Source organism: Oculina patagonica, chromosome 4 (assembly GCF_052425735.1).
Source record: "Oculina patagonica isolate OP01 chromosome 4, crgOcupat, whole genome shotgun sequence".
Taxonomy (NCBI): domain Eukaryota; kingdom Metazoa; phylum Cnidaria; class Anthozoa; order Scleractinia; family Oculinidae; genus Oculina; species Oculina patagonica.
Genome location: NC_135761.1, coordinates 11,379,741 through 11,403,923, shown reverse-complemented (window position 1 = coordinate 11,403,923; position 24,183 = coordinate 11,379,741). Strand labels below are relative to the sequence as shown.

Here is a 24,183-nt window from a genome sequence, read left to right as displayed (position 1 = left end):
TATCCGAAAATCGTAGGCGATGTCTTCCGAACAGTTATTCACCGAAAACGGTCTGTTGGGTGCCCCTGTGTTTATTCGCTCACCCCTCAAGGGCTTTAGCTCTTAGCAGTGATATTTGCCGAGCTCTCAAGTACAGGCAAATACGCGTTAAATAGCCGTAAAACGTATCGTTACAGCTCCAAAATGGATCATCACAAGAATGTTTGCAGCCCTTCTTTTTACTTCAAATCTTACGAGTAGTTGTTCTACGCGTATCGGCGACCACGGCGAGATTGGAATTTTTTCGTCAATTCTTAGCCTCTAGCTCCACGAGAAAAAGACGAATTAACCCAAGACACAGGGTATTAAAAAGGCGCGCAAAAACTGTGCATTAAATTTCGAAGTTGTGACAATAGGAAATATTTTGAAATAATTAAAACCAAGCACAAAAATGCGCAGTATACAACTATTGTCAATGAATTCTACTTACTTTAAAGCTTGTTTAGAATGTTAGGGTTTATTTCAAAAGTTCAAAATGACCGAAGGGATAAAATTGCAATTGAAAACAGTAACAGTTGGTCGCCTTTCTCTGGACATATATATATATATATATATATATATATATATATATATATATTGCCTAATAAATCATCAAGCGGACTAATGCCCTGGTTTACTTCAAACAGAATACAAGAAAGAGAAATCGTAGTATGCAATATTTTTCATTCGGTTGAGTTTGAAGATAAGACGATTTCACTATAACTTTGTTTGTCTGCTGTTCGTCTTTCTATAAGTAAAATATGTTTTGCAGCCTTAACAAAACGAGACGCGGCTTTTATCAGTAGATACTTTCCTCACGAACTCGTTTGGCAATATGCACGTTAAGTCGAGCAACTCATTTACTCAGCTATTTTTACTACAAACTAACTTCAAACATGACTCACCACAATCGCTCTTCGGAAATCTCCGGAAAGCCTGTTCGCAGTCTAAAGATTCTGCAATACGCCTTCCAGTTCTCCGTGGAAAACTGAATGTGATCTGTGGTTTTCTACGATTTATAAGGCCCTAATTAGTAGCGATAAGCCGATATTAAATTGACATCTGTGGCAGGTTTAGCGATTGTTACCTAGGAATATATTTCGTTATGTTCAGGCATATTTTTGTTTACAGCTAATTCGAGAAATATGTTGTCGGAAAAAAGGACAAAAGTGCACGCGACAAGGTAGAAGTAGAGAGCTACTGCACGTGCCGAATACTTTTAAGATGGATGGAAAAACAAAATTTTCACGTGGAAAAATACAAACTTGTACATTACGTACAGGCAAATATGCATAATGCGAGTGAATACCCAGACAACCTTTAGGTCTAGTCGCGTGCACTTTTGTGCTTTTTTCTGACAACCTTTCTCGAATTAGCTGTATATAGAATACAAAACGTGACCATTTAAAAGCACTTAAAAGAGAAAAACATTCAACGTCAAACTTAAATGACTTTTCAAGAAAACACTTTCTTTAACGAAACGTTTTATCTAAATGGCTTCACTTTGGCGCCAATTGTTTACACGTAACAAGTCACGAAAAGAAAAGCGATTAATACTGCTCGCAGACTGCGGAAAATAAAAACGAGTTTTTGCTTTAACAAATGCCGTTAGAGAGAAGAAACAATTTTAAGGCTGATCATGTGAAATTAGCGCTAAAACTTTACAATTTTAAACAAAAGACGACAAAGGTGCAAAAGAAGGAATGACGAGGCAGGTTGGTGAATTGTTACCTAGGAGAACACTTGCTTGAGTTCAGAATGCTGTTTGTGTTCAAGAAAACAAAACGTGACCATTGAAAAGCATTAAGTCAATAAGAAAAACAGTTCATGTCAAACCAAACATACTTTTCAAGAAAGCACTTTTTCAGTCACGAAACACAAGCCAAACATCTCACGAAACCAAGTTCTACACATTAATATATATTTCCTTTCTTTTTGCTTCAAATAAAAAAAAACTACTTTCGACGCAGAAAATTGGTTAAGGTTAATATCGGAGGAACATATTATCCAATTTCATCCATTCTTATAAACGTTTTTCGTAGGCGAAACATTGTTCAGGTTCTGATAATCCGTGATATCAATAAACTGAATAACGTTTGGGTCATTGAATAGTATCTTGTGTTTAAAATATGTGGACTCGTGGTGTATAGCGATCTAACCGAAGCTAAAATAACCACCTAGCTAATAATGCGCCTTGAGTGTTGTCAATGCGCCTAAGCGGCGGATTTAGCAACTAGTAACAGCAACTGTTTTTTATTGACATACGCCTTCTGTGGGCCCTGACGCACATTATGCAATGCCCGCTTCATTCTTGTTACTGTACTCACCTTTACTCGATGCGCACTTTTGGTGATACGCGTTAGAGGGGCAGTGTCAACATGATTTAGTGCTACTTGAAAATGCAATGAAGGTTGGCTTGGTGGCTGACTAACATTTAAACATTTGAATATTTTTAGATTACCACGCTCCTTCAGCAACCAAGCTGTACTAGGATCTTACGTTGTACAGGGTAAGTCAGAGAGAGAGTTGCAAAACAAGTGAAGTGCAGCCAGGCAAGAAACATATTTTGCTTCTTGGATATAAATTTTTCATCCTGTACAAATGTTGGCAGCTTGTGCAGGGAACTAGGGAAACATTTTGCAACAATGTTTTCTTGTTTGCGGCAACCCTTAGAGCTTGATTTTAAGCAACACAGAGGGACTTTTCTCCAGGCCCAAGCTTCAGTGAGTTTTTTCTCTGATAACAATATTGTGTCCACATGGTAATACTTGATAATAAAATAATACTTAATTTATTGACTCCTAACATAGGTGACGTTGGTGATTATGAAGCTCGCGAGCATGGAACGGATTATTTGGATGGAATGGTCTTTGCTCCCAACCAGGTAATTGACCTCAAGTTCTTTCTAAATGTAACTATATACACTATGTCTTAGGCTCTAACGATTGGTGGACATTGATTTTATTTGAGTTGCAATTTATCCCATCTGTAGACTGACAGTTCCCAAATTTTTTGTTGGTGTCTGTCCACCTTCTCAATGGAAAGGTAGAACCATGAAAAGTGAATGGTTAATTTGTGTCTCTTATTTATATTGTATAGACACAAGAACTGTTGGACAAAATCAGGGAACTTCACAAACAAAATAGGTAGGACAAAGTCTGTCCTCAATGGCCCCCTACGTAGCTGTTGGGTCCTTTTTTAGAACCCGCAACAATAATGTTAATGACTGTGTTGTATAAATGACATTGCAAGAGGCCCTCTTAAAGGCCCTCTGGACTTGAACACTGCGAGTTTTGCATTACGTTATAATTCATTGTGTCGTACATGTAGTATGTTCAACTTTCTTGTATGAGCCTGCGATCCTTGTGGTCGCCTCGTGGTTGCAGTTGGCCGCCATGTTTGTATAGACAGAGATTTGGTGATTAAAGCCTAGTATTTTCTCAGGCAATCGTCTTCTCTCATTTACAACAATTTAATCACCAGTCTCAATGGACAAAGTACTTCGTCCGGAGCGCCTGGAAACGGACCCTAGCAGTGGCCAAGCTTCGAAAGAATGGCTTCATTGGAAACGAACCTTCGATAACTTTTTGGCTGTCCTACCACAAAGAGACCTCGACAAGCTCTCGGTATTGGTGAATTACGTTTCTCCCTCAATCTTTCAGCACATCGAGGAGTGCACCGACTATGAAGCAGCCGTAGAAATATTACAAGCTCTTTTTGTTAAACCCCGGAACGAAATATTTGCCCGCCATATCCTTGCCACGAGGTGCCAGCAACCTCACGAGACTTTGGATGAATTCCTTCAAGCTCTGAAAACGCTTAGCAGGGATTGCAACTTCCAAAGTGTCACTGCTTCTAAATATTGCGAAGAAAGCATCCGTGACGCTTTTATCACTGGTTTACGATCACCTTCAATCCGTCAGAGGTTACTGGAGAATAATACGCTAGATTTGAAGGCCATATTTGATCAAGCTCGTTCTCTGGAATTGGCAATGCGTAACTCCGAATCCTACTCTGGTCCTCCTTCATCTGTCAATGCAGCCATTCCACCCGCCACTACGGTGGATCAAGAGCAGATAGATCCCAGCACGCTAGCTGCGGTAGGATCAAATGGTTCACCTCAAGCGACTACTTGTTTCTTCTGTGGAAACAGCAACCATCCTCGTTCAAAATGTCCTGCCCGTGATGTAGTTTGCTCTAATTGTCAGAAGAAGGGCCATTTTGCAAAAGTTTGCCATGGAAAGAAGATAAGCAAGAATAAAGTTTCAGCTGCAGCCTGGTCTCCTACACTTGCCACAGTCGGTACCCCTGAATCCCTCTCAAAGTCTTCAGGAACTGTTACCATCCAAGGACTGGAGGTCAAAGCCCTCTTTGATAGTGGTAGCACTGAAAGCTTTATTCATCCAAGGTTGGTAGAGAGGGTAGCTCTTACCGTTCATCCTTCATCTGGTACAGTATCCATGGCTACATCAGCATCTCGTACAGTTAGTATCACCGGTACCTGTGTCGCTGAGCTCTCCTACCAAGGACGTAAATATGCAGATTACAAACTGTCCGTCTTGCCTGGACTTTGTGCTGACCTAATCCTTGGTATTGATTTCCAATCCCAGCATTCGAGCGTCACTTTCCATTACGGGGGCTCTGAACCACCTTTGTCCGTCTGTGGTTTTAGTAAACTAAATATAGACCCACCTGAGCCTTTTGCGAATCTGACTGCAGACTGCCATCCCATTGCCTCGAAGTCTCGAAGATACAGCCAAGAGGATTCCACTTTTATTGACGAGGAAGTGAAAAGATTGCTCAAAGAAGGCATTGTTGAACCAAGCCTTTCACCATGGCGGGCACAAGTCGTTGTAACTAAAGACGAGAATCACAGGAAGAGGCTTGCAATCGACTACTCGCAAACAATCAACAGGTTTACACTGTTAGATGCTTTCCCATTGCCGAGGATAAGTGACATGGTCAACAAGATGGCCCAGTACAGAGTATTTAGCACAATCGATCTACGGAGTGCGTACCACCAAGTACCGCTTAAGAAGGAAGACAAGCCTTACACCGCCTTTGAAGCTCGAGGAAATCTCTATCAGTTCACTCGCCTGCCCTTTGGGGTCACCAATGGAGTAGCCTGTTTTCAGAGGGAGATGATGAAGTTTGTAGATGAGAATGATCTCGAAGCCAGCTTCCCTTACCTTGACAACGTTACCATTTGCGGCAAGGACCAAGAAGACCATGACACTAACATGGAACATTTCCTTGAAGCTGCCAAACGCAAGAACCTCTGTTACAACACTGAAAAGTGTATCTTCTCAACCCGGCGTCTCCCCGTCTTCGGATACATCATCGAGGAGGGTACCATACGGCCAGATCCCGATCGTCTACGGCCCCTGCGTGACCTCCCCATTCCACACGACTCAAAGTCCATGAGCAGGTGTCTCGGGTTATTTTCCTATTATTCACAATGGATCCCAAGGTTCTCGGATCGAATCAAGCCGATTGCTTCTTGCAAGTCGTTCCCTCTGCCCCAGCCAGCTGTTGAAGCATTTGAAAGTCTCAAGAAGACGATAGAAGAAGCTGTTGTCACCGCTATTGATGAGACCATTCCCTTTGAAGTTGAAACTGATGCGTCCGAAGTAGCACTAGCAGCCACTCTCAACCAGAATGGAAAACCTGTTGCCTTCTTCTCACGAACTCTTCAAGGCAGTGAACTGAAGCATTCATCCATAGAGAAGGAAGCCCAGGCCATAATAGAAGCGGTGAGGCATTGGAGACACTTCCTTACTGGAAGACACTTCATCCTGAAAACTGACCAGAAATCGGTGTCCTACATGTTTGACAAGCAGCACAGCGGAAAGATAAAGAACGAGAAGTTCCTGCGTTGGAGACTCGAACTCTCCTGCTTCAGTTTTGATATCTTCTATCGTCCCGGCAGAGATAACATCCCAGCTGACACACTGTCCAGGACTACATGTGCCATGCCCACTGAAGATTCCCTCTTTAAGCTTCACGAAGCGCTCTGCCATCCAGGCATCACCAGACTAAACCACTTTGTGCGAACCAAGAACTTACCTTATTCCCTGGATGAGATTAAGAAGATGACAAGCCGGTGCCCTGTTTGTTGTGAATGTAAACCTCAGTACCATCGCCCAGAGAAGGTTCCCCTTATCAAAGCCACTCAGCCATTTGAGAGGATCAACATCGACTTTAAAGGCCCTCTTCCGACAAATAACGGAAACAAGTACTTCCTTATGGTTGTTGACGAGTATTCCCGGTTCCCATTTGTTTTCCCATGTCCTGATGTGTCCACGAACACAGTCATAAAGTGCCTTACATCGCTGTTCTCACTTGTTGGAATGCCAGCATATGTCCATTCAGACCGCGGAGCTTCATTCATGAGCAGAGAGTTACGTGAATTCCTGTCTTCAAAAGGAGTAGCTTCAAGCCGAACTACCAGTTACAACCCAGAAGGAAATGGGCAAGCAGAGAGATGCAATGGTGTGATATGGAAGGCAGTTACTATGAGTTTGAAATCCAAGAACCTACCACTCAAGAACTGGCAGGATGTCCTCCCCGATGTGCTGCACTCTGTTCGTTCTCTTTTGTGTACTGCCACCAATGAAACTCCACATGAGCGATTCTTTGGTTTCTCACGCCGATCGTCAGCTGGTGCCTCCATTCCCACCTGGCTAGCTACACCTGGCCCAGTGCACATTAAACGCCAGGTGCGCACAAGCAAGATGGACCCTTTGGTCGATGAAGTGGAACTACTCCAGGCAAACCCTCACTATGCACATGTGCGCTATCCTGACGGTAGGGAGACGACGGTGGCCACAAAGCACCTCGCACCCAAGGGTTACATGGAAGTTGTCAAGGCTCAGCCAGCACCAGAATGTATTCCAGAGGAAGCAGAGAACTTGCCTCTTGACACACATGTGAGTGTCACGCCTGACGCAGAACCATCATCTGTGCCCGAACCTGAACCTGAACCTGAACTTACACCAGTACTGGACTCAGAACCTGTACGTCGCTCCCAACGAGTTCGTCGTCCTGTTGTTAGACTTGATCTTTAAAGGACAGGGTGAATGTTGTATAAATGACATTGCAAGAGGCCCTCTTAAAGGCCCTCTGGACTTGAACACTGCGAGTTTTGCATTACGTTATAATTCATTGTGTCGTACATGTAGTATGTTCAACTTTCTTGTATGAGCCTGCGATCCTTGTGGTCGCCTCGTGGTTGCAGTTGGCCGCCATGTTTGTATAGACAGAGATTTGGTGATTAAAGCCTAGTATTTTCTCAGGCAATCGTCTTCTCTCATTTACAACAGACTGCATTATAACATTTAACTGACAGCAGAGTTGGAGTGAGCCAAAAATCTATTACCAAAAATTTATTTAATCTTGCCACATTCCTAATGGCATAGATTGTATATGTATGTGGATATTTGTATATTTATATGGATATTTGAATCTTGAAATTGTTATTCTCGGTTCAATGAAAGACAGCTTTATTTATTTTTGCCACAGTTCCAATGACACAGTTGCTGTCAATACCAGTTTGAAAGATGTTTTATAACGGTGATCAGTCTGCCAAAGTAACGCTTGCGAATTATACTGATTAAAAATAACTCCAATGATTCTGAAATGATTTCCCATGTTTTGATTGTTAAATGTCAACCGTGACAAAATTTTCTCTTTTTATTCCACGCCGCCAAAACATTCTCAGTGACGTGAAACATCAGGTGAGAAATCTGGCTGAAAATGCCAAAAACATCTCAGCGGCGTAAAACATCAGACGCAAACACCGCCACTATTCGCATTTCACAAGCACGCAGTCATTGATATTTAAATCTTTCGGAGAAAACAAAACTCTGGTTTGACGTCTTTCTTAGCAACGGCTTGATTGACATAGGTTCGCACCGTTTCCAAACACTGCTATGTATTCAAAGAAAAGTGCCGACTTTCTCCCCCCCCCCCCTCCCCCGCTAGTTATAAATTTTTTATTCTCATTTCAATGAGAGACAGCACTGTAAAACTACAACACCAGACTCCCCTAAACAACCATTATGCAAAAGAACAACATAACATGCATGTGGGTGAGATGTATGTACATGTATGTTTGTCCAAGTTTAATTTCTTTTTGCTCATACGAAATATTACAGCATTATGTCAGGCTACCGCGAATAAACTTACAATGATGGTGTCTACATCATTGTAAAAATAAATGCAACACGAGGTTTTGATAAGATGGATAAGCTGAGAGGTGCATCAGAGGATATTAAATATGAATCTCGTAGCTTACTTGCCTTTTTTATGCGCTCACTTAAGCTGAAGGGAAAAAGCCCTTTGCAGAACAAACCGCAGTTTCCATCCCTCGGCTAAATCCATATCAAATAGCACAGACGAACTTCTTTGGCAGTAAAAGTCCTCGAAATGCGCAGATCACAGCGATGTTTTCGAAGTCGGGTTGAAATCAGCGCGATTTCTCTGTATAAATTGCCCTATCCTTTCCCTTAAAACCAACTCAGATTAAAATTGGGGCAGTCGTTTGCCCTATTCTGCGATATGTTTAGCCTAAGTGGGTTATTTGGAGCACCAGCAACGCAAACTCGTTCCCCTTCACGATCACGTTAACTATTCTTTCGTCGGCCGTATTTTGCTCGAACCATTCTCGTTCCCAGAGCCTCCGTTTCTTTTGGTCACGTGGTCGGCGAAACGGAGGGCTCTGGTAACACTGACTATTGGATGTCGTAAAATCCACGACATCCGGTAGCGCATGTCCAATGCATAAATGTTCGTCTGCGCCTGCTCAGTAAAAGAAAGGGAGAGGCTGGGGCTGAGTGAAAGGAGAAGTTTCGAGTTTTGAGTACGAAAGAACTGTACAGCAATCCTTACTACAATTGTCGGAGGACATCGAGAAAAAAATGGAACAGGAAGCCGCCCTGCCTGCTGTAGTCATTAAGTAAAACGACTGTCTTTGTGTTTTGCACGCTGGTTTTGGAAATTCAAGTTATTGCTATTTCAACTGACACCATTCGTTTGGAACTCATAGTTGTGTTTTTGTTGTGTCGCGTCTAAACACAATATTACACGACCAGATAGAAAGCTGCTGATCGACGAGGCTCATTCTATCGAGCAGCGGTAAGAAATATCACATTGACTGTCAAAGTCTTCAATCCATGTATTCATGAACTCCATGCATTTAGTGTCTTCTATATCTTGTATAAGCTAAGTTGATAGTGCAAATGTTTGCAATATTTTTAATGCAATAAAAATAACCGAGTTACACCTTACAAGACATGTGGTTGTCATTCGTTCATAAGCAAAGGTCTGCTTCGTAAATACATTATTCCATCAAACCCAAAGTGTTATTCGGTCTTATTCCGGTAACATTTTCAAACTTGCCCGAAACTGACATCTTCAACGGTTTTGATGACCGGAAGTAAAACCAAAAGTGCGTAGAAGCGTTTCGTTTTTTACTTAATTACGCATGCAGTTTTTATCAGCCAATCAAAAAAATCATATTTTTTACCGTTACCAGGGCCACTACGTCATAAAATTTGAAAAAAACGCGTGGCCCTGGGGAAGAGGATGTGCTCGAACATGAAGAAACAGTTTGACGTCACAACTTGAGGTCACGTGGTATTTTGGCCGGGCGATTCAAGTGCCACTTTTGAAGGCCAAAAGGTACAACTTTCAACGCTTATAAAATCGACAATTTTTTATCGCAGAGTTCTAAAACTTTGGAATTGTGCATTCCAAACAGTAAACTTTTCAAATATGTCGAAAAAAATTTCGCTTCATAGGCGCTTTAAACGCACTTCCGGTCAGCTGAATTCAAAGGGCTTCCGCCGTAACGTGTTTTTGATGAAGCGAGCAATTCAGAAAGAACAAGCTACCACGAGTTTAAAAACAAATTTATTTGAACGGTAAATTATTTTGAATATAAACAAGACTTCTCGAGACTTCAAAAGCGATTTGTGAAGGAATTTTAATACAAATGTCTCAACTGCTGCAGTATCACAAAAAGAGTACCAAGAGCAGTCAAAGTTTGCTGCTGTGCAATTCAATTCAAAAAAATCATTCAGTTCAAACTTGTTCCTGGCCATGTAGGGTCTTCGTTCCTCGCTCGATCGGCTAACCAAACCAAAATTTCTTGGGCGTCATTTTGCTTTTGAAGCTGAACGTCTTCCCAGCGTAGCTTACGGCTTTCATCCCTGACTCAGTCGGAAACCGAAGTGTAAGGATAAAAACCACCATAAGGTTCTTTGAAGAGCAACTAGATTGGAGACGCCGAATTCTCCCGTTTAAAAAAGGGCATCTTCTTCGTTTTCGTCAATCGCCTGAGCGGCTTGCGGCTTGTTTCCTTTGCCGTGCTCGTGAACTAGTGACTTGCGCTTCGCAGCTAGTACTCTTCTGGAGTTTTCAAACTCATGATATGTGTCCTTGAGAATGTTAAATGGATATTTCTTCTCCGTTAAGTATCGCTGTATACTGCGCTGAAAACTGGAAATTGTTGCTGGCTCGTACTCTCCTCCATTTTTCCTGCGTATGTTCATAAAAAATTTCGACAAAAGATGGTCAACCTCGGACGCAGGTAGGCTTTCAATTCTTTTGTTTTCCATTCCCTTAGCTTCCATGAAGCGAAAGAGAGTGTTCATGTCCGTTGCCGTCTTCTTATTTGTGTTTTCACTTTTCTGCTTGTTCAAAAAATCGTCTATGGCCTCCTGGCTTTCGCTGATGCCTGTTGCAAACTCTTTATCTAAAGTTTCCAGATCTTCAGGATAATAAAATTCGCTCAGCGAATGTTCGTCTTCTTCGTCCTTGTTGTGCTCTTCGAAAAGAATACACTCTTTTAAGTAGTTTCTTTGCGAAAAATAAGGTTTACACGTTTTCTTTCCCGCAGTACATTTCAGTTGCAAATTTGAATTTGAATTTGCCGGCTTTCGGAAAAAATACACGGCTGTTACACGGAAACGGTCCGTATGGCAGAATCTCGACCAAGAAAGAACCAATCAGAACGCTCGCATTTACCTAAGACTGGCTTTGCCATATAATAATCAGTTCTTATTAACTGAGCAGAAGGTCCGTATGGGAGAATCTTGACCGAGGTCGTGAGTACAGACCGAACGCAGTGGGGTGTGTACTCACGACCGAGGTCAAGATTCTCCCATACAGACCGACTAAGCTCGGTTAATGAGATGTTTATTATATGGCCAAACAAGAAAACTTAAATTCGCTTAATATAAACGGTTCGTACTCGCGGACATTCTGTTTGCGAACGGCGATGAAACATTTGGACAAGAGAAGGTCGAGATCACCGGCAGGTATTTTCTCTCTGCCTCTTCTTTGCGGACGTCTTCGGGAGTTAGTCGCGTTGTTTGACTTTTTGTCTGGCCTTGTATCCATTTTTTCTATGCTGGTATTTTGACTGCACATGATGCGGGCTTAAGTTAAATTTGCTCGTTCTCTTTTCTTTTTATTCTCCTCAAAGCTATTGGCTCTTCCGTTTAGTACTTTCAGCCGAAATCTGTCATTGTTTCTGTACATTTGTTTGTATTACAAACGTTAGCTAACTTTCTCATCCTGGTAATTCACTCCAGTTTATATAATAAATCATTTTTAGATGCACTCCCTTTATTTGTTCACCCATACTAAGACCTCTCACACTACAACCATGAGTTTTTCAAAACTAACTCTTGCTTGCTCCTTTGTTCTTTGCTCGATAAAACAACACCAATTTCAATAAGTGCTTCTTTTGTTTTTATTCTTTTCATTATTACATTGTAGCAAAAATGAAAACTGAAAAAACACCTGTGCTACCCTGTTCCCCTTATTTTTAATTAATCTCGTCCAATTGCTGTTTGGTTAATCCAGTTTTCAGCTGCAAGAAATTAAAGACAAAGCTAGTTTCTTTGCAGGTTATGAAGTAAAAGTAAGATCTATAGTGATTAAAATACGTAGAAAGATTTTCCTCCACTCTTATTGAATTCAAACTTGCTCGAGGTTTTCTCGAAAGTTATCATTTTCTTTTTCTTATTTGCCAAAAGGAAACTGTGGCTTTTTACTGGAGTTTTGTTTTAAAGGGGCCCTGGCTTTACTATTCCTGGTATTCGCATACCAAGTTGTCAATCAGCCATCAGAGTAAAATTAGAGAAATATAGAAATGTCAACTTTGTTGTGTTTATTTGACTCCAATTTAAAGTTGCAGAAACACTCCTTAATTAAGACAAGCAGTGTACACCACTTTAACTAACGCCCCCATAAATGCAAGATCTGTTCTCCGCTCGTGATTTTTTCTACAGTATCCGTAATTCTGAGAACATCCTGCAAGTACCCAAACCAAGAACTAATTATCTAAAACGCAGTTTTGGTTCTTCTGGGGCTGTTCTGTGGAACGGACTGCCATCCAAACTACGTAAGCCATTAACCCTTGCAAGCTTTAGAAAGGGAAACAATGACTTTTACTCCCCAACGGGTACCCACACGGTAAACACGTAAAACAGTATAATAGATTAAGTTTATCATTTTTACTGATGTTTTTACCACGATTAAATAAAGTTTGTCATTCATTCATTCATTTTATCATGTCTATTCCTTTCACTGGAACGAACTAGGACATAATATAAGAGGGACTACTCAAGTTGCAAACGCGCCTGGAAAGACCATTTTTTCACAATACACTTCTTAGTTATGTTCACATACCTCATTTGCTCAGTTGGTAGACAAAAATGTCGCCATTTAAGAGGACATATGCACAAATTTCAAACAAAAATGAAAATTCTTGGCAAGAGCCCTGTTATGGATTTCGCTCATTCTCTTACCATGGGTAGGCCTTAATATGAAATAAATCACAGTATACTTTGTTTGGCTAAATATAGATCTGTTTTCGAGAAAATCGATAATTCTAAAATCCAGCAAAATTGACGCTTTCGGAGCTCAAAATTTATGCCGAGTTTGTTAGCTTCGCGTCGTAAAATAAAGCACTCTGGAAGAAAAATACCTATTTAATATCGAAGAATAATATCAAATTAGTACGTCGAAAGCAATTTCTGCTCTTAAAGTCCTTTTATTTACAAAATATAATTAAGTTTATTCGACACACTTTTGATTTAATTCAAAATAGGTCAAACTTATCGCTTTATTTAAGTTGAGCGAAGCGAAATAAATGGCCGAAAATTGGTACTAGAAGATAAATGATTGTTCTTTTCGATACTAAAAGGATTTCCTAGGGAAATGATTTAGTGCGATGCTTTCAGATCTAAATTAATAATTGTTGTCTCTCTCACGGGCGTCACGATCTGGGGCGCCTCCCCCCCAACTTTAAAGCTAGCGCGTGGCGGCGGGGAAGGTCGCCCCGCGGGAGTACTACTTCCGCACTGTCGAAAACCTGACAAGACCGTTGTTTGGTGGGCATTTATAAAATTAAAAAATTTTGGGCTGAACTTGTAATTAAGTTTACTTCAGTAGCCACCGTCGAGAGAGTTGTAAATGGTTGCTGGCGCTTTTAATCGGGGTCGTCTGGGTCGTTTTTCTCCTCTCTTGTTAGGCTGGATGTAGGTCTCCCTTATTGGTCTCTGGAACTGGGTGGTCCTTCCCCGTTTCAGCATTTTTTCTCTTAGACCGGACCGGAGCCGTCCGAACTGGACCGACGTCGGCCTCGACGCGGGCACCGATCTGTAAGACGGTTCTGGAACCGGTCCGAACGGTTGAAAATAGATAAGGTGCGGCCGGTTTTTTCAATTTTTGTCGGCCCTGCGGTGTGCAGAGTTTCAACGCGTATTCCGGCACTAAATCGACAACCGCCGTGACCAGATAGCACCCTGCGTTGGTATACCGTATTTTCTCGATTAAACGCCTGCGGCGTTTATTTCAAATTGGCCCGATAGGGCCGGCGTATTTGATTCCAGGAGTTTTTTCAGGCCCTATGTTTCTAAGAAATGATTTTTATTCATTATTTTTGAAAGCTTTATAATTAGACATTATTTTTAAAGATATTAAATTTTAATAATTGTTTAAAGGGTTTATTTTCAAATAGAGCTTGGAGACCCGGCGTTTATTCGGGGCCCGGCGTTTAATCGAGAAAATACGGTAGTATTGGTTGAGGCACCATATTATTGCTATATTAATATAAGCTCTAAATGAAAAACTTTTGGGCTGAACATGTAATTAAGTTTCACTTCAGGTAGCCACCGTTTGTGAAAGTTGCTAAATAGTTGCATGGCAGCGCTTTTAACTCCTGGGTCTAATGTTCTTCTGTTGCGTTGCTTCGCTTTATAGTTTTTTTTTGTTCTTACCTTTGTCCAAGTTCTTGATTAGGTCAAGGCAAAACAGGTGAAAGCAAAATCTAAATGTTATCGTTGGATCTGTCTTCCGTGAATGTTAAAAAATATGACATATATATATTCTGTTGGGGTCCGGCGAAACAAGGGAAGGTGCCCCCCGCCAGAGCTTGCGGGGAGAGACAAGCGCCTCGCCGTCAGGGGACCCAAATGTATTAAAAATATCATAGTCATTATATAAATATTTTGTTTTTAAAACTGTTTTCCGGTGTGTTTTTGAGTTGATTTGGAAGCTATTAGGGGAAAAACGGTTTAAGTTCAAAACCGTCTCGAATAGACGTGTAATTAAATACGACTCATTTCCAAAAAAAGAATAAAAAAATTTATAATACTTAATTTATTAATAGGCGAACTTTATTGGGAAGGAGTTGTCGAAGCTGGGGTATTCCCCAAAAACGGCTCTGTGCCGTCCAATGAGATCGTGGTTTTGGGTTCCCATCTAGAACAGAATGGTATTTTGAACACAAAAAAAAAATATACGCCAAAACGGGGTGACTTGTTTCTAGAACGCGGTATCTTTTGAATGCAGTTCTTTCTAATGAATACCAGAAGCCCTTCCAATTACGCTGGTAAAAAGGGAATGTTATGCTTCTAACAATGCTTGTTTTTTGTCCGTATATGCTCAACTGTAATTATGCTCATTTTTTTTTTAATATGCTACTTTGGTTTCTTTGTTGTACTTTGAAAATAAAAAATATGCATCACTAAGTCCTAAAAATTTTTACGTGTACTTTTCTTCACCTAGCTTTAATCTAATGAAGTGAAAGCACTTTCTTTATTTTTACACCATATACACCTTGGTGTAAACAGTCATAAATTTCAGCGTTTTATTAAATTTTTACCGTACTGGTATTACAACTGCATATACATGATATATGGTCCCTTTTTCCCCCACTCCTTCCCCACCTTTCCTTCCCGCTTTTATTTCGCCCAATCTCCACAGAGAAAGAAGGAGAGCTTGTTTACGCTAATAAATTTTTAACTACTTCACGGGAGACGGTCACCCAGCCAACTCTCTCTGAAACGGGTACCTTCGGGACCGGCTCAACTCAGTTCGGATTTTAACGTCGTTTCAATTTTCCACTGAAGAAGGGACAAGAATTTGAACAAGGGTAAGAACTGGATAAAAAAATATGAAACAAAGCGAAGCAACGCAACAAAGAACTTTCCACCCGGATTTCATCAACATTTAACAACTCTCTCGAACGGTGGCTAACTGAAGTGAAACTTTATTAAAGTTCACCAAATTTTTCATTGAGGCTTATGTTAAAAGATAAAAATAGTGCCTCGACCAATATTTCGAAAAGGAGGGTGCTATCTACCTGCGATCAGGCGTTATTTTTCTCGCGGTGGGGGGTGCCTGATCGCAGGTTTGGTGCTATCTGGTCACGGTGGTTGTCGATTTCTGTGCCGGGTTACTCAAGTGTGTTAATTATCTGCTACCGCAGGACAGGGCCGAAATCTCAAGACGTGGTTCGCCGGGTCGTCTCCCCTGCTGCTAAGCTTTAAGTTGATTTAAAGCAAGTACTTCGTATTCCTGTTTACGCTGATCAGTTAGACTGGACTGTTTTCAATGCATGGAAAAGAACTGTCACTTCAAACGTGGAAATCAGTTACAAATGGCGCGTCAAGAAAATTGGATAACAGCTTCGCCGAGGGCTTAGGTTTTGTCGTAAATGAGGAAAACAGGATTTACAATGTATCAGCGAACACCACGGTAAGCAAGTCTATTTTTTATTTTACTCAGTTGAAGTTCACATGGGGAAAATTAACCTTTGCGTGGATTGTTTACATAATGTTGATAAGATCAAAATGTCACGGTCGGTTAAATAAGAATTTTAAGCAATTGAGATCTGAAGCTCGCACTAAATATTTCCTAGGAAATCCTTTTAGTATCGAAAGAAAATATTATCTTCTATACAATTCGGCCATTTATTTCCTTCGCTCTACTTAAATAAAGCGATAAGTTTGACCTATTTTGAATTAAATAAAGTGTGTCGATAAATTAATTATATTTTGTAGATAAAGGATCGAGAGTTACTAATTATGTTATTCTTATAAAATAGGTATTTTTCTTCAGGTGCTTTATTAGACGCGAAGCTAAAAATCGTAATTTGAGCTCCGAAAGCGTCAATTGCTGATTTTAGAAACGATCTTCTAAAAATATGTGATTTATTTCATATTGAGACCTACCATGGTAAGAGTATGAGCGAATCCATTTAAGGATTACACATATTTTGACCGTAGGAAACCTGTGCTCTTAACCAGTTCCCAGAGCCGTTTCCACTCTTGCTTACAGAACAGTTATTGGATTTACCATAGTCGTCATAAGTTTCTTCGGCCTTATCACCTGACCAACAAGCGTTATCGTAAACACCAAATGTTTCGTAGCCATACGTCTCAGCTTTATCTTTGCAATACTTAAACATATCGTTATTGCCTGAAACTCTGCTGACATCGTTATCGAAGGGTTTGGGTAATGCCCGAGGTCCGTTATTTAGGTAACAGCCAACGGCTGTCCATTCATCTAGATAAAGAAATGTTTGAAAACAATTTAATAGGCAATCTATTATCAAATGCACGCTAAAGGTATTAAATTGTTTATAAGTTTTTAGAAAGTTGCATTGGTACGCGACCATTGCTATGTTATTTTCTAAAAAAAATTTCCGCAAAGGTACAACACGAATTCAAATTGTCCGCTCATAGTTCACTTCTTTTACATGAAGTTGTCGGATGACGGGATGAACGGAGGTAAAATCAGAGATAACACAGCCTTCTTTATACTCTGACGTATACAGTTGCTGTTTACTTCACGCAAAAAAAATAAGAAACGCATTTGAAGAACGTCTGTAATTGCGGGTGTCTATAAGTCATAACTTAATTATTCATAACTAAATTATTAATATGAATTTCATAAAAAAAATCCGATACGTACGCGTCGCACTAAGTATTGGGACGGTTCTTTTTCTATTGGCGCTGACTTTATTTCCTATGTCACCTAGTTTAGTTTAAGCGTCTTTTCCTCTGTTCTGGTCTCGTGACTTTCAAATATGGCAGTGACTTCAAATCCTAAGAACTCTTCAGTGGAATAAACATGTGCAAGCAGCTTATCTATGGGAGCTCTGGTTACCAAAATATGATGGTTAGAAGCCTTCCTTAGCAACAAATTGGTAGTAAAGGTTGACTCCCTTAAATCTTAGATTAGCCTTCTCCTTCGAATAACCGCGCCTGGTTTATATGACTTATTACCTTTGTCATTTTTCTGATATACATATACGGTGGAACTTTCCGCGATGCCGCTACTGTAGCCTCTCTTCTTTGCTCCTTTGCAATGTCCCGATGTTCCAAACTTGTCGTAGGAACTTCCTGCGTTTTCACCGGTCCAACAACATCTGTCGTCCATACCAAACAAGGTAATTCCTTCTTCGTCCGCCTTTTTCACGCAAGCTTGGTATCTCTTGCTAATGGAAGCTATGTTACCAACTCTTACAAAGTACGTGTCCAGTGCTCGGGATGTCATCTTATAACACCCGATTGGTTTCCACTCAGCTATTGGCCAAAAATTATAGAGCACTTTTAATTTAATCTTAGAAATACCTTAGATTTTTCTTCTATGGATATAAATGACAAAGCCATAGCTTTATGATAAACAAATATGTCTCCTGGGTGTTATAATTATAAGTAACAAACAAGACAACATCGTAATCCGTTTTAATCTTCTTCAATTTTTAGCCATCCGTACCTTCGTTTGTTTTTGCTGTGTTACTGAAATGCTCCTTCACTGTTTTAAAGGAAACCTCCTCTCTGACGACAAGTTGATGTTAAATTATTTAGAAGAATTTCTTAATTCCAAATTTTAAGAGACAAGGGGGAAATAGCATTTAATAGAAACAAAAAAGGAAAAGCTTTTCGCTTTTAAATTTCCCGCGCGCCGCCATTTTGGATTTTATGACGTGTAATGGTTGCCGCTATTGTTTGGAAGCAGAGAATCTTTTGAGTGGTACAATTGAGCAATCATTACACGTCTTAAAAGTCAGAATGGCGGCACGCCGGAATTTCAAAAACAATAATCTTTTCCACTTTTTGTTGCTATTAGATGTTGTTTCTCCCTTTTCCTGTAAAATGTGAAATTTAGGCATTATTACAAACAATTCAACGTCAACTTCTAGTAAGAGTGGAGGTTCCCTTTAAGCGGTAATTTTTAAAATGCACTAAGTTTTAAGTCTAAAATTGGCTAACATCCATGAAAAAGTTGTTTTAAAGCCAACTTTAGTAAAATCATCTTCCTCGATAGAAAAAAGAAAACACGCGATATTTACGTGCGCAACTCTGCGTGTTACATTCCTGAGTTTCCTCGTTTGGTCCAAGTACACTGCAATTTTTCCCTCCGGCTTTAGGTTCAGGTTTGTTACATTTGCGGGTCCTTTTCTGTGTTCCTCCTCCACATGTCTTGGTACATGTGCTCCACGCGCCCCACTTGCCATACCCACCATCCACTAAGTTTGGAAAAAACAACGGTAAAAACCCATAGCAATACACAACACTTTTCCTACACCCCACGTAAAGCACCTGAAATACAGTAAAACCCGCGAGTAAGAACCTAATATTTCCAGGTTAGCCGAAACAGGTTTCTACATACTGTGGAAATTAACGCAAATTTAGGCTATTTAGGTCCTTAATGGGTTCTTATATTCTGAAGAAAAAATTACATTGTTGCTAATAGAATTTTTAGTGGTATTCGGCCTTTTCCTTGTATCAAATTTGCATACCACATAAGTGTTTATGTAAAAATGAAGCACTAATCATCCAGAACATAACATTATATACATGTAACGTAATTCCTTGTCCAATTGACTTATCTTATTTTCCCAAAAGTAAACATTTTTAATCAATTTTAGAAAATAAGAACCTGTTTCCAAAAAGGGGGTCTAATTGGCAAATTTAGCCTAACAGGTTCTTAAATGTTTTAAATGTTTACTCGCAGGTTTTTACTGTATCGCAACACTTTTAAATTGGATGCTAGACCGTCACCGCAAGACCCCAGAACATTTTGTCAGGTTTCTATGGCAAATCGTCGGCGTGCATCCTTGGTGGAGGGAAAGTCTGGAAGAGTAAAAGAACGCTTTATATTTGTCTGGAGAACTGGTAAGAATTTCCAGCAAATGGATCAGTGTTTCAAAACCAAAGGTCACAGGACGGGTGTGCACCGTTTGAAAACTTTCTAGTGGTCATTTTTCACCGGAACAGCAGCGAATTTCATCGCGAAGCATGGTAATAATACGAAAAAGGAAAATTCCTTCAAAGTAAAACCGCCCTTTGAAGTTATTCCATGTTTTCCGAAACATTTCCAATGGTAAAGGACCGTACCATTTCATTTTTTACAAGAAAAACTTTTTTTTTCAGTGAGTGTTACCCATACAACAACGAACTGGAAAGGATTCAGTTCAGAACAAAATTCATTTCCAACACTCTGGTAAGTTCTGTCCATACGCCATATTTATTACACCCTTAATTAATAATTTTTATATGCTTTGTCTCTCCTTACCAGGACATTTTTTTGCTTTCGGTTTACATGATACTGTTTGGCTGTCCTTTCCTAGTTTGGAACAGTCCTCACCACCATTTTGTGGTTGTGGATTGTTGCACAATCTGTTACGCCTCATTGTGCCTTTTTTCTTTCCACAAGTTTTAGAGCACTCGCCCCACTCTCTCCATTCACCATAACCTCCATCGACTGCAAATGAATGAGGTGAAAACAAAAAGAAAGCAAATCCCGTTGACTAGTTCAATCTCTAATTATTTCCCTAAAGGTACTATGTAAGAAGGAAATCTATCCAAAAAAATCCACTTTTGCTTGACCATGACTGATCATAATCATCAAACTGAACGACTGATAAAACCAAAACATGATGTATCTTTTTTGGGAGGAAGGGTCGTATAATGTCAGGAGGTAAGTGAGCCTTGGGTGTACTACGAAAATCACTGAACTGTGGAATAGGCCCGAGTTTTCATGTCACTGCCCCGCCCACTTTCGTCTGAAAATTCCAACCGTCGCCTTGTCGCGTATAATTCACAGCTCGCTGATGCATCACGATCGTCGTTAAATAAAGCGTCGAATAAACGGTCGGTAGAAGAAAAACTCAATAAAAGCTCGGTTAAAAGAAGTGCCTGCCATTTACTTTAAGTGGTCGTGTCGAGATTTGGCGCTAATTTTATGTTTTGGTGCGAAAACAACAACAGTGTCAGCAAGGAGGCGCAGCACGTGAGCCACAGGAATTTCTGGAATTTGTCAACGAAAGTGGGCGGGATAGCGACATGAAAATTCGGGCCTATTCCACAGTCCGGTGACTTTCGTAGTATCGCTAATCAGTTTTGTTACGTGACTATAGCCGGGAACTATCCTCACCTATGCCTTCGACATTTTGTTCAACAACAACAACTTTATTACCAAAAAATACTTACATACAATGCTTTGAAAAAGAAAAATATATATATAATTACAAAAAACCCCCTAAATTTAATTAAACAGAATATGGTAACAACACTCAGAAAAACTAAAAAGCTTATCGAGCTGAGCGAAGTTACATTAAATTAATACTAAGGAGGTGGTTGGCAAGAAAGCTTAGTTCTTTAAATAGGGACCATGCCATGTCTCCACTGAACAACACAAAGAAACTTAATTAGTATAGATGTATTTTAAGTGTTACCTAAACTGGGTCTGTGTGAATTAACATTTATACAAGCTCAGATTCGATCTGATATCGCTTGCATTTAGCACAAAAGGGACCAAACTATACTTCACACCAAAATGTTACATGCTTTGTGGCGGTCGCTAGTTTTTTTAATTATTTTCCTTAAACCTGTACTTGTGCAGCTTGCCAAATGAAAACAACTGCACTTAGTTTGATTTGTATATTTTAAATCCCTGATTGTCACCTTCTGTAGAATTTCTTTTATTTAACTCTGAGCCTTCTTCCTTATCCCGAATTTTTATTCTGCCACAATCGCATCAAGCTACGTCACACTTAGCGTAAAACTTCCGAAAAGTGAAGGCGAGGGTGTAAATCCTTAATTAAAGCTATTAATCTTTATCCGCAAAGTAAAGCTACAGTCGCCTTGCTACTTCTACAGAAATAGAGCACGATAAGGTGAAATAATTTAAGGTTAGCTTGGGCCCTTCAAAAGAGGTCAAAATTCGAGGTTCTACTGTAGCTCATGCCTCTATAATATACTTGTGTACAACAACAACAACAACAACAACAACAGCAACAAGATTTACCAGGGCATCCGTTTGTATTACAGTCCTCTGTCTCAGTTGCTGGCCCGAGTTCCTTGCAATCTTTTCCGCCATGTTGTGGCACGGGATTGGTACATTGTCGATGACGGCTGCGTTTTCCTCCTCCACAGGATAAAGAACAATCTGACCACTCCTCCCATTCGGAGTAACCTCCATCGACTTAACAACGAATAAGAAGGAAAACGAGTAAGTATTCTAAGAAACATTTCATAAACAACATTTTATAGCTAATAAACACCTCTTCCTAGAGATTGTATTGCCATATATATTTTAAAATTAAAAATTATCACGGCACTAAACTTGATAGACCTTTGTTTGTCGCTAATCCTACACGGCATTATCTGGAATGTACTATTTTCTTTCATTTTCTTTACTGGTTTGTTGATATTTACGGATCGAGTACAGTAAAACCTCGTTCATACGAACGTCGACAGGACCACGCAAAATGTCCTCAGGGTACACAGTAATAAGATGTCCTTGTTGGGTATAACCTACGAACAAAATCCATTGTCCGTAAAAACGACGTGTCCTCATTTAGAGGACGTCCGTGAGGCGTAATTTTACTTGATTTATTTTAATTTATTTTAGGTAATGTAAAGGAATCTTACTGCCACACGGTTTCTCGTTGCATTTTCTGGTGGAAGAACTTGGTCCCAGTTCACTGCAATCCTTTCCACCATTTGCAGGTGGCGGATTTGTGCACGTTCGATCTCGTGTTTGCACCCCACCCCCGCAAGTCTTTGAACAGTCGCCGTATGGTCCCCAGGAAGAATAACCACCATCAACTGTCAATGCAGTGGGTAAAATCTCAGTTGCTTTAGTTAATGTATTACGCTAAGCTCATACATGAGTTCCTGAATTAACAGGGAATAAAAATGAAAAAAAAATGCCTCTAAAATTTACAGTGTGCTACATTAATCCGCCTAAAACTCGAAAAAAGACATACTAGTGTGATTGTGTCATCCTGGGCATCAAAGCAACCTAGGATTAACATAGGTTTCAAATGATGACCTGTTTAGCATCGAATTGGCCTCTTTGTACGTCGGAAGGTTGATCAGCTATACAAGCGTATTCTTCCCACTTACCACCCCTCTAAAAAAATTTGGGAAGAATTAAAACACAGTTGTTTCAATCCAGGTGAATGCTATATCAAATGATAAAAGGGGCTTACCAGAGCAGCTATTTGTGTTGCATTCTATCGTTTGGGTTGAGGGTCCTAGATCTGAGCAATCTTTTCCACCATGTTGTGGGGAACGATTATCACATTTCCTGCTTCTAGCCCGCCGTCCGCCTCCACATGTGGCAGAACAATTGCTCCAACTTTCCCATTCGCCATAATCACCATCAACTAAGAGCAATAGCAACGGAAATAAGGAATTATTGGTTAGGTGATGTTTATAATTTTGAATAAAGACACAATATTTAGCATCAAATGCAGAACGACAGAATGGAAGAACTGTAAGAAAGGACGAAAAGAAGGAAGGAAGGAAGGAAGGAAGGAAGGAAGGAAGGAAGGAAGGAAGGAAGGAAGGAGGGAAGGAAGGGATACGTTTTAAACAACGTCAAAGAGGCGCTTACTCGGGCAGCTATTAGTGTTGCATTCTATCGTTTGGGTTGAGGGTCCTAGATCTGAGCAATCTTTTCCACCATGTTGTGGGGAAGGATTATCACATTTTCTGCTCCTAGCCCGCCGTCCGCCTCCACACGTGGCAGAACAATTGCTCCAACTTTCCCATTCGCCATAAGCACCATCAACTAAGAGAAATAGCAATGGAAATAAGGAATTATTGGTTAGGTGATGTTTATAATTTTAAATAAAGACACAATATTTAGCATCAAATGCAGAACGACAGAATGGAAGAAATTAAGGAAGGACGGGAAAAAGGAACGAAAGAAGAAAGGAAGGGATATGTTTTGACCAACGTTAAAGAGGCGCTTACCAGGGCAGCTATTAGTGTTGCATTCTAAAGAGGGGGGGGGGGGGGGGAGGTGTCTCTAAGGAAAATGTTGGTTCAATCATCACTGCCAGTATGACGTCACGCTTCGCATGAGTGATATTAAAGATGGCGGGCAAAGCGTCAATCGAGAAACGAGTTAGGAATGTGGCATTTTCTTCCGTTACCTTCCTTCATTTACTCAAGTCGATGATGCAGAGATGTTTGCGAATGCAACCGTCTCTCTTCCGGTATTTTTTGGTAGACCAGACGTTATATTCATTTTTTAAAATCAACTTAAGCACGCTTCCAAAGGATAGAATGTTCGAGGAAATCTGTCAACAGGTCGCGCTTTCGAGGGTCTCTTCACAGCGAATTTAATTTTCATTGTAACATAAATAGGAGGTATGGCACAGGATATGCGGTTCTTGATGTACGTGGAGTATCAGACTTTCAGCATTTGTGGATCTTCATATCTTTCCCATTAACTGATAAAAATCAAAGCAATCAAGAAGAAAAAGGCGCTGCACGGGTAACTTCCGAGCTGGTCACCCATCCGAGTATTAACCCCGCCCGACAGGGCTTAACTTCGGCCAGG

The 24,183-nt window shown here is 40.3% G+C and overlaps 2 protein-coding genes and 1 pseudogene across 8 annotated transcripts in view; 1 reads left to right on the top strand and 2 right to left on the bottom strand.

Annotated features, from left to right (window-relative positions):
* Positions 1-1,776: 1,776 nt before the first annotated feature.
* LOC144651578 (protein 4.1-like) lies at positions 1,777-3,179 on the top strand. The gene is made up of 4 exons (XM_078511528.1): positions 1,777-1,781; positions 2,475-2,527; positions 2,829-2,902; positions 3,118-3,179. Exons 1-4 carry the CDS (start codon positions 1,777-1,779, stop codon positions 3,166-3,168), a joined length of 183 nt encoding a protein of 60 aa, XP_078367654.1. The 3' UTR covers positions 3,169-3,179.
* Positions 3,180-10,015: 6,836 nt separating this feature from the next.
* LOC144651577 (uncharacterized) lies at positions 10,016-11,421 on the bottom strand (annotated as a pseudogene).
* A 243-nt stretch (positions 11,422-11,664) lies between these two features.
* Positions 11,665-24,183, bottom strand: part of LOC144651442 (coadhesin-like) — a 31,141-nt gene continuing 18,622 nt past the window's right edge. For 6 of the 7 annotated variants that reach the window (XM_078511380.1, XM_078511378.1, XM_078511384.1 and 3 more), the window contains 10 exons: positions 23,230-23,406; positions 22,823-22,999; positions 22,260-22,436; positions 21,634-21,810; positions 19,900-20,088; positions 18,674-18,850; positions 17,604-17,903; positions 16,619-16,881; positions 12,718-12,757; positions 11,665-11,896 (listed from right to left, as the gene is read on the bottom strand). In XM_078511380.1, coding sequence (XP_078367506.1) covers positions 12,719-12,757; positions 16,619-16,881; positions 17,604-17,903; positions 18,674-18,850; positions 19,900-20,088; positions 21,634-21,810; positions 22,260-22,436; positions 22,823-22,999; positions 23,230-23,406 — 1,676 coding nt within the window. In that variant the 3' untranslated portion in view covers positions 11,665-11,896; position 12,718. The remainder of the gene's footprint in view (positions 11,897-12,717; positions 12,758-16,618; positions 16,882-17,603; positions 17,904-18,673; positions 18,851-19,899; positions 20,089-21,633; positions 21,811-22,259; positions 22,437-22,822; positions 23,000-23,229; positions 23,407-24,183) is intronic. The other variant, XM_078511385.1, reaches the window with a different exon arrangement.

Bases quoted from the DNA above. Each gene is read 5' to 3' on its own strand.
- LOC144651578 (XM_078511528.1), top strand. The intron at 2,528-2,828 runs GTAAGTCAGAGA...CTCCTAACATAG, and splicing joins AGGATCTTACGTTGTACAGG to GTGACGTTGGTGATTATGAA. The intron at 2,903-3,117 runs GTAATTGACCTC...TATATTGTATAG, and splicing joins TGGTCTTTGCTCCCAACCAG to ACACAAGAACTGTTGGACAA.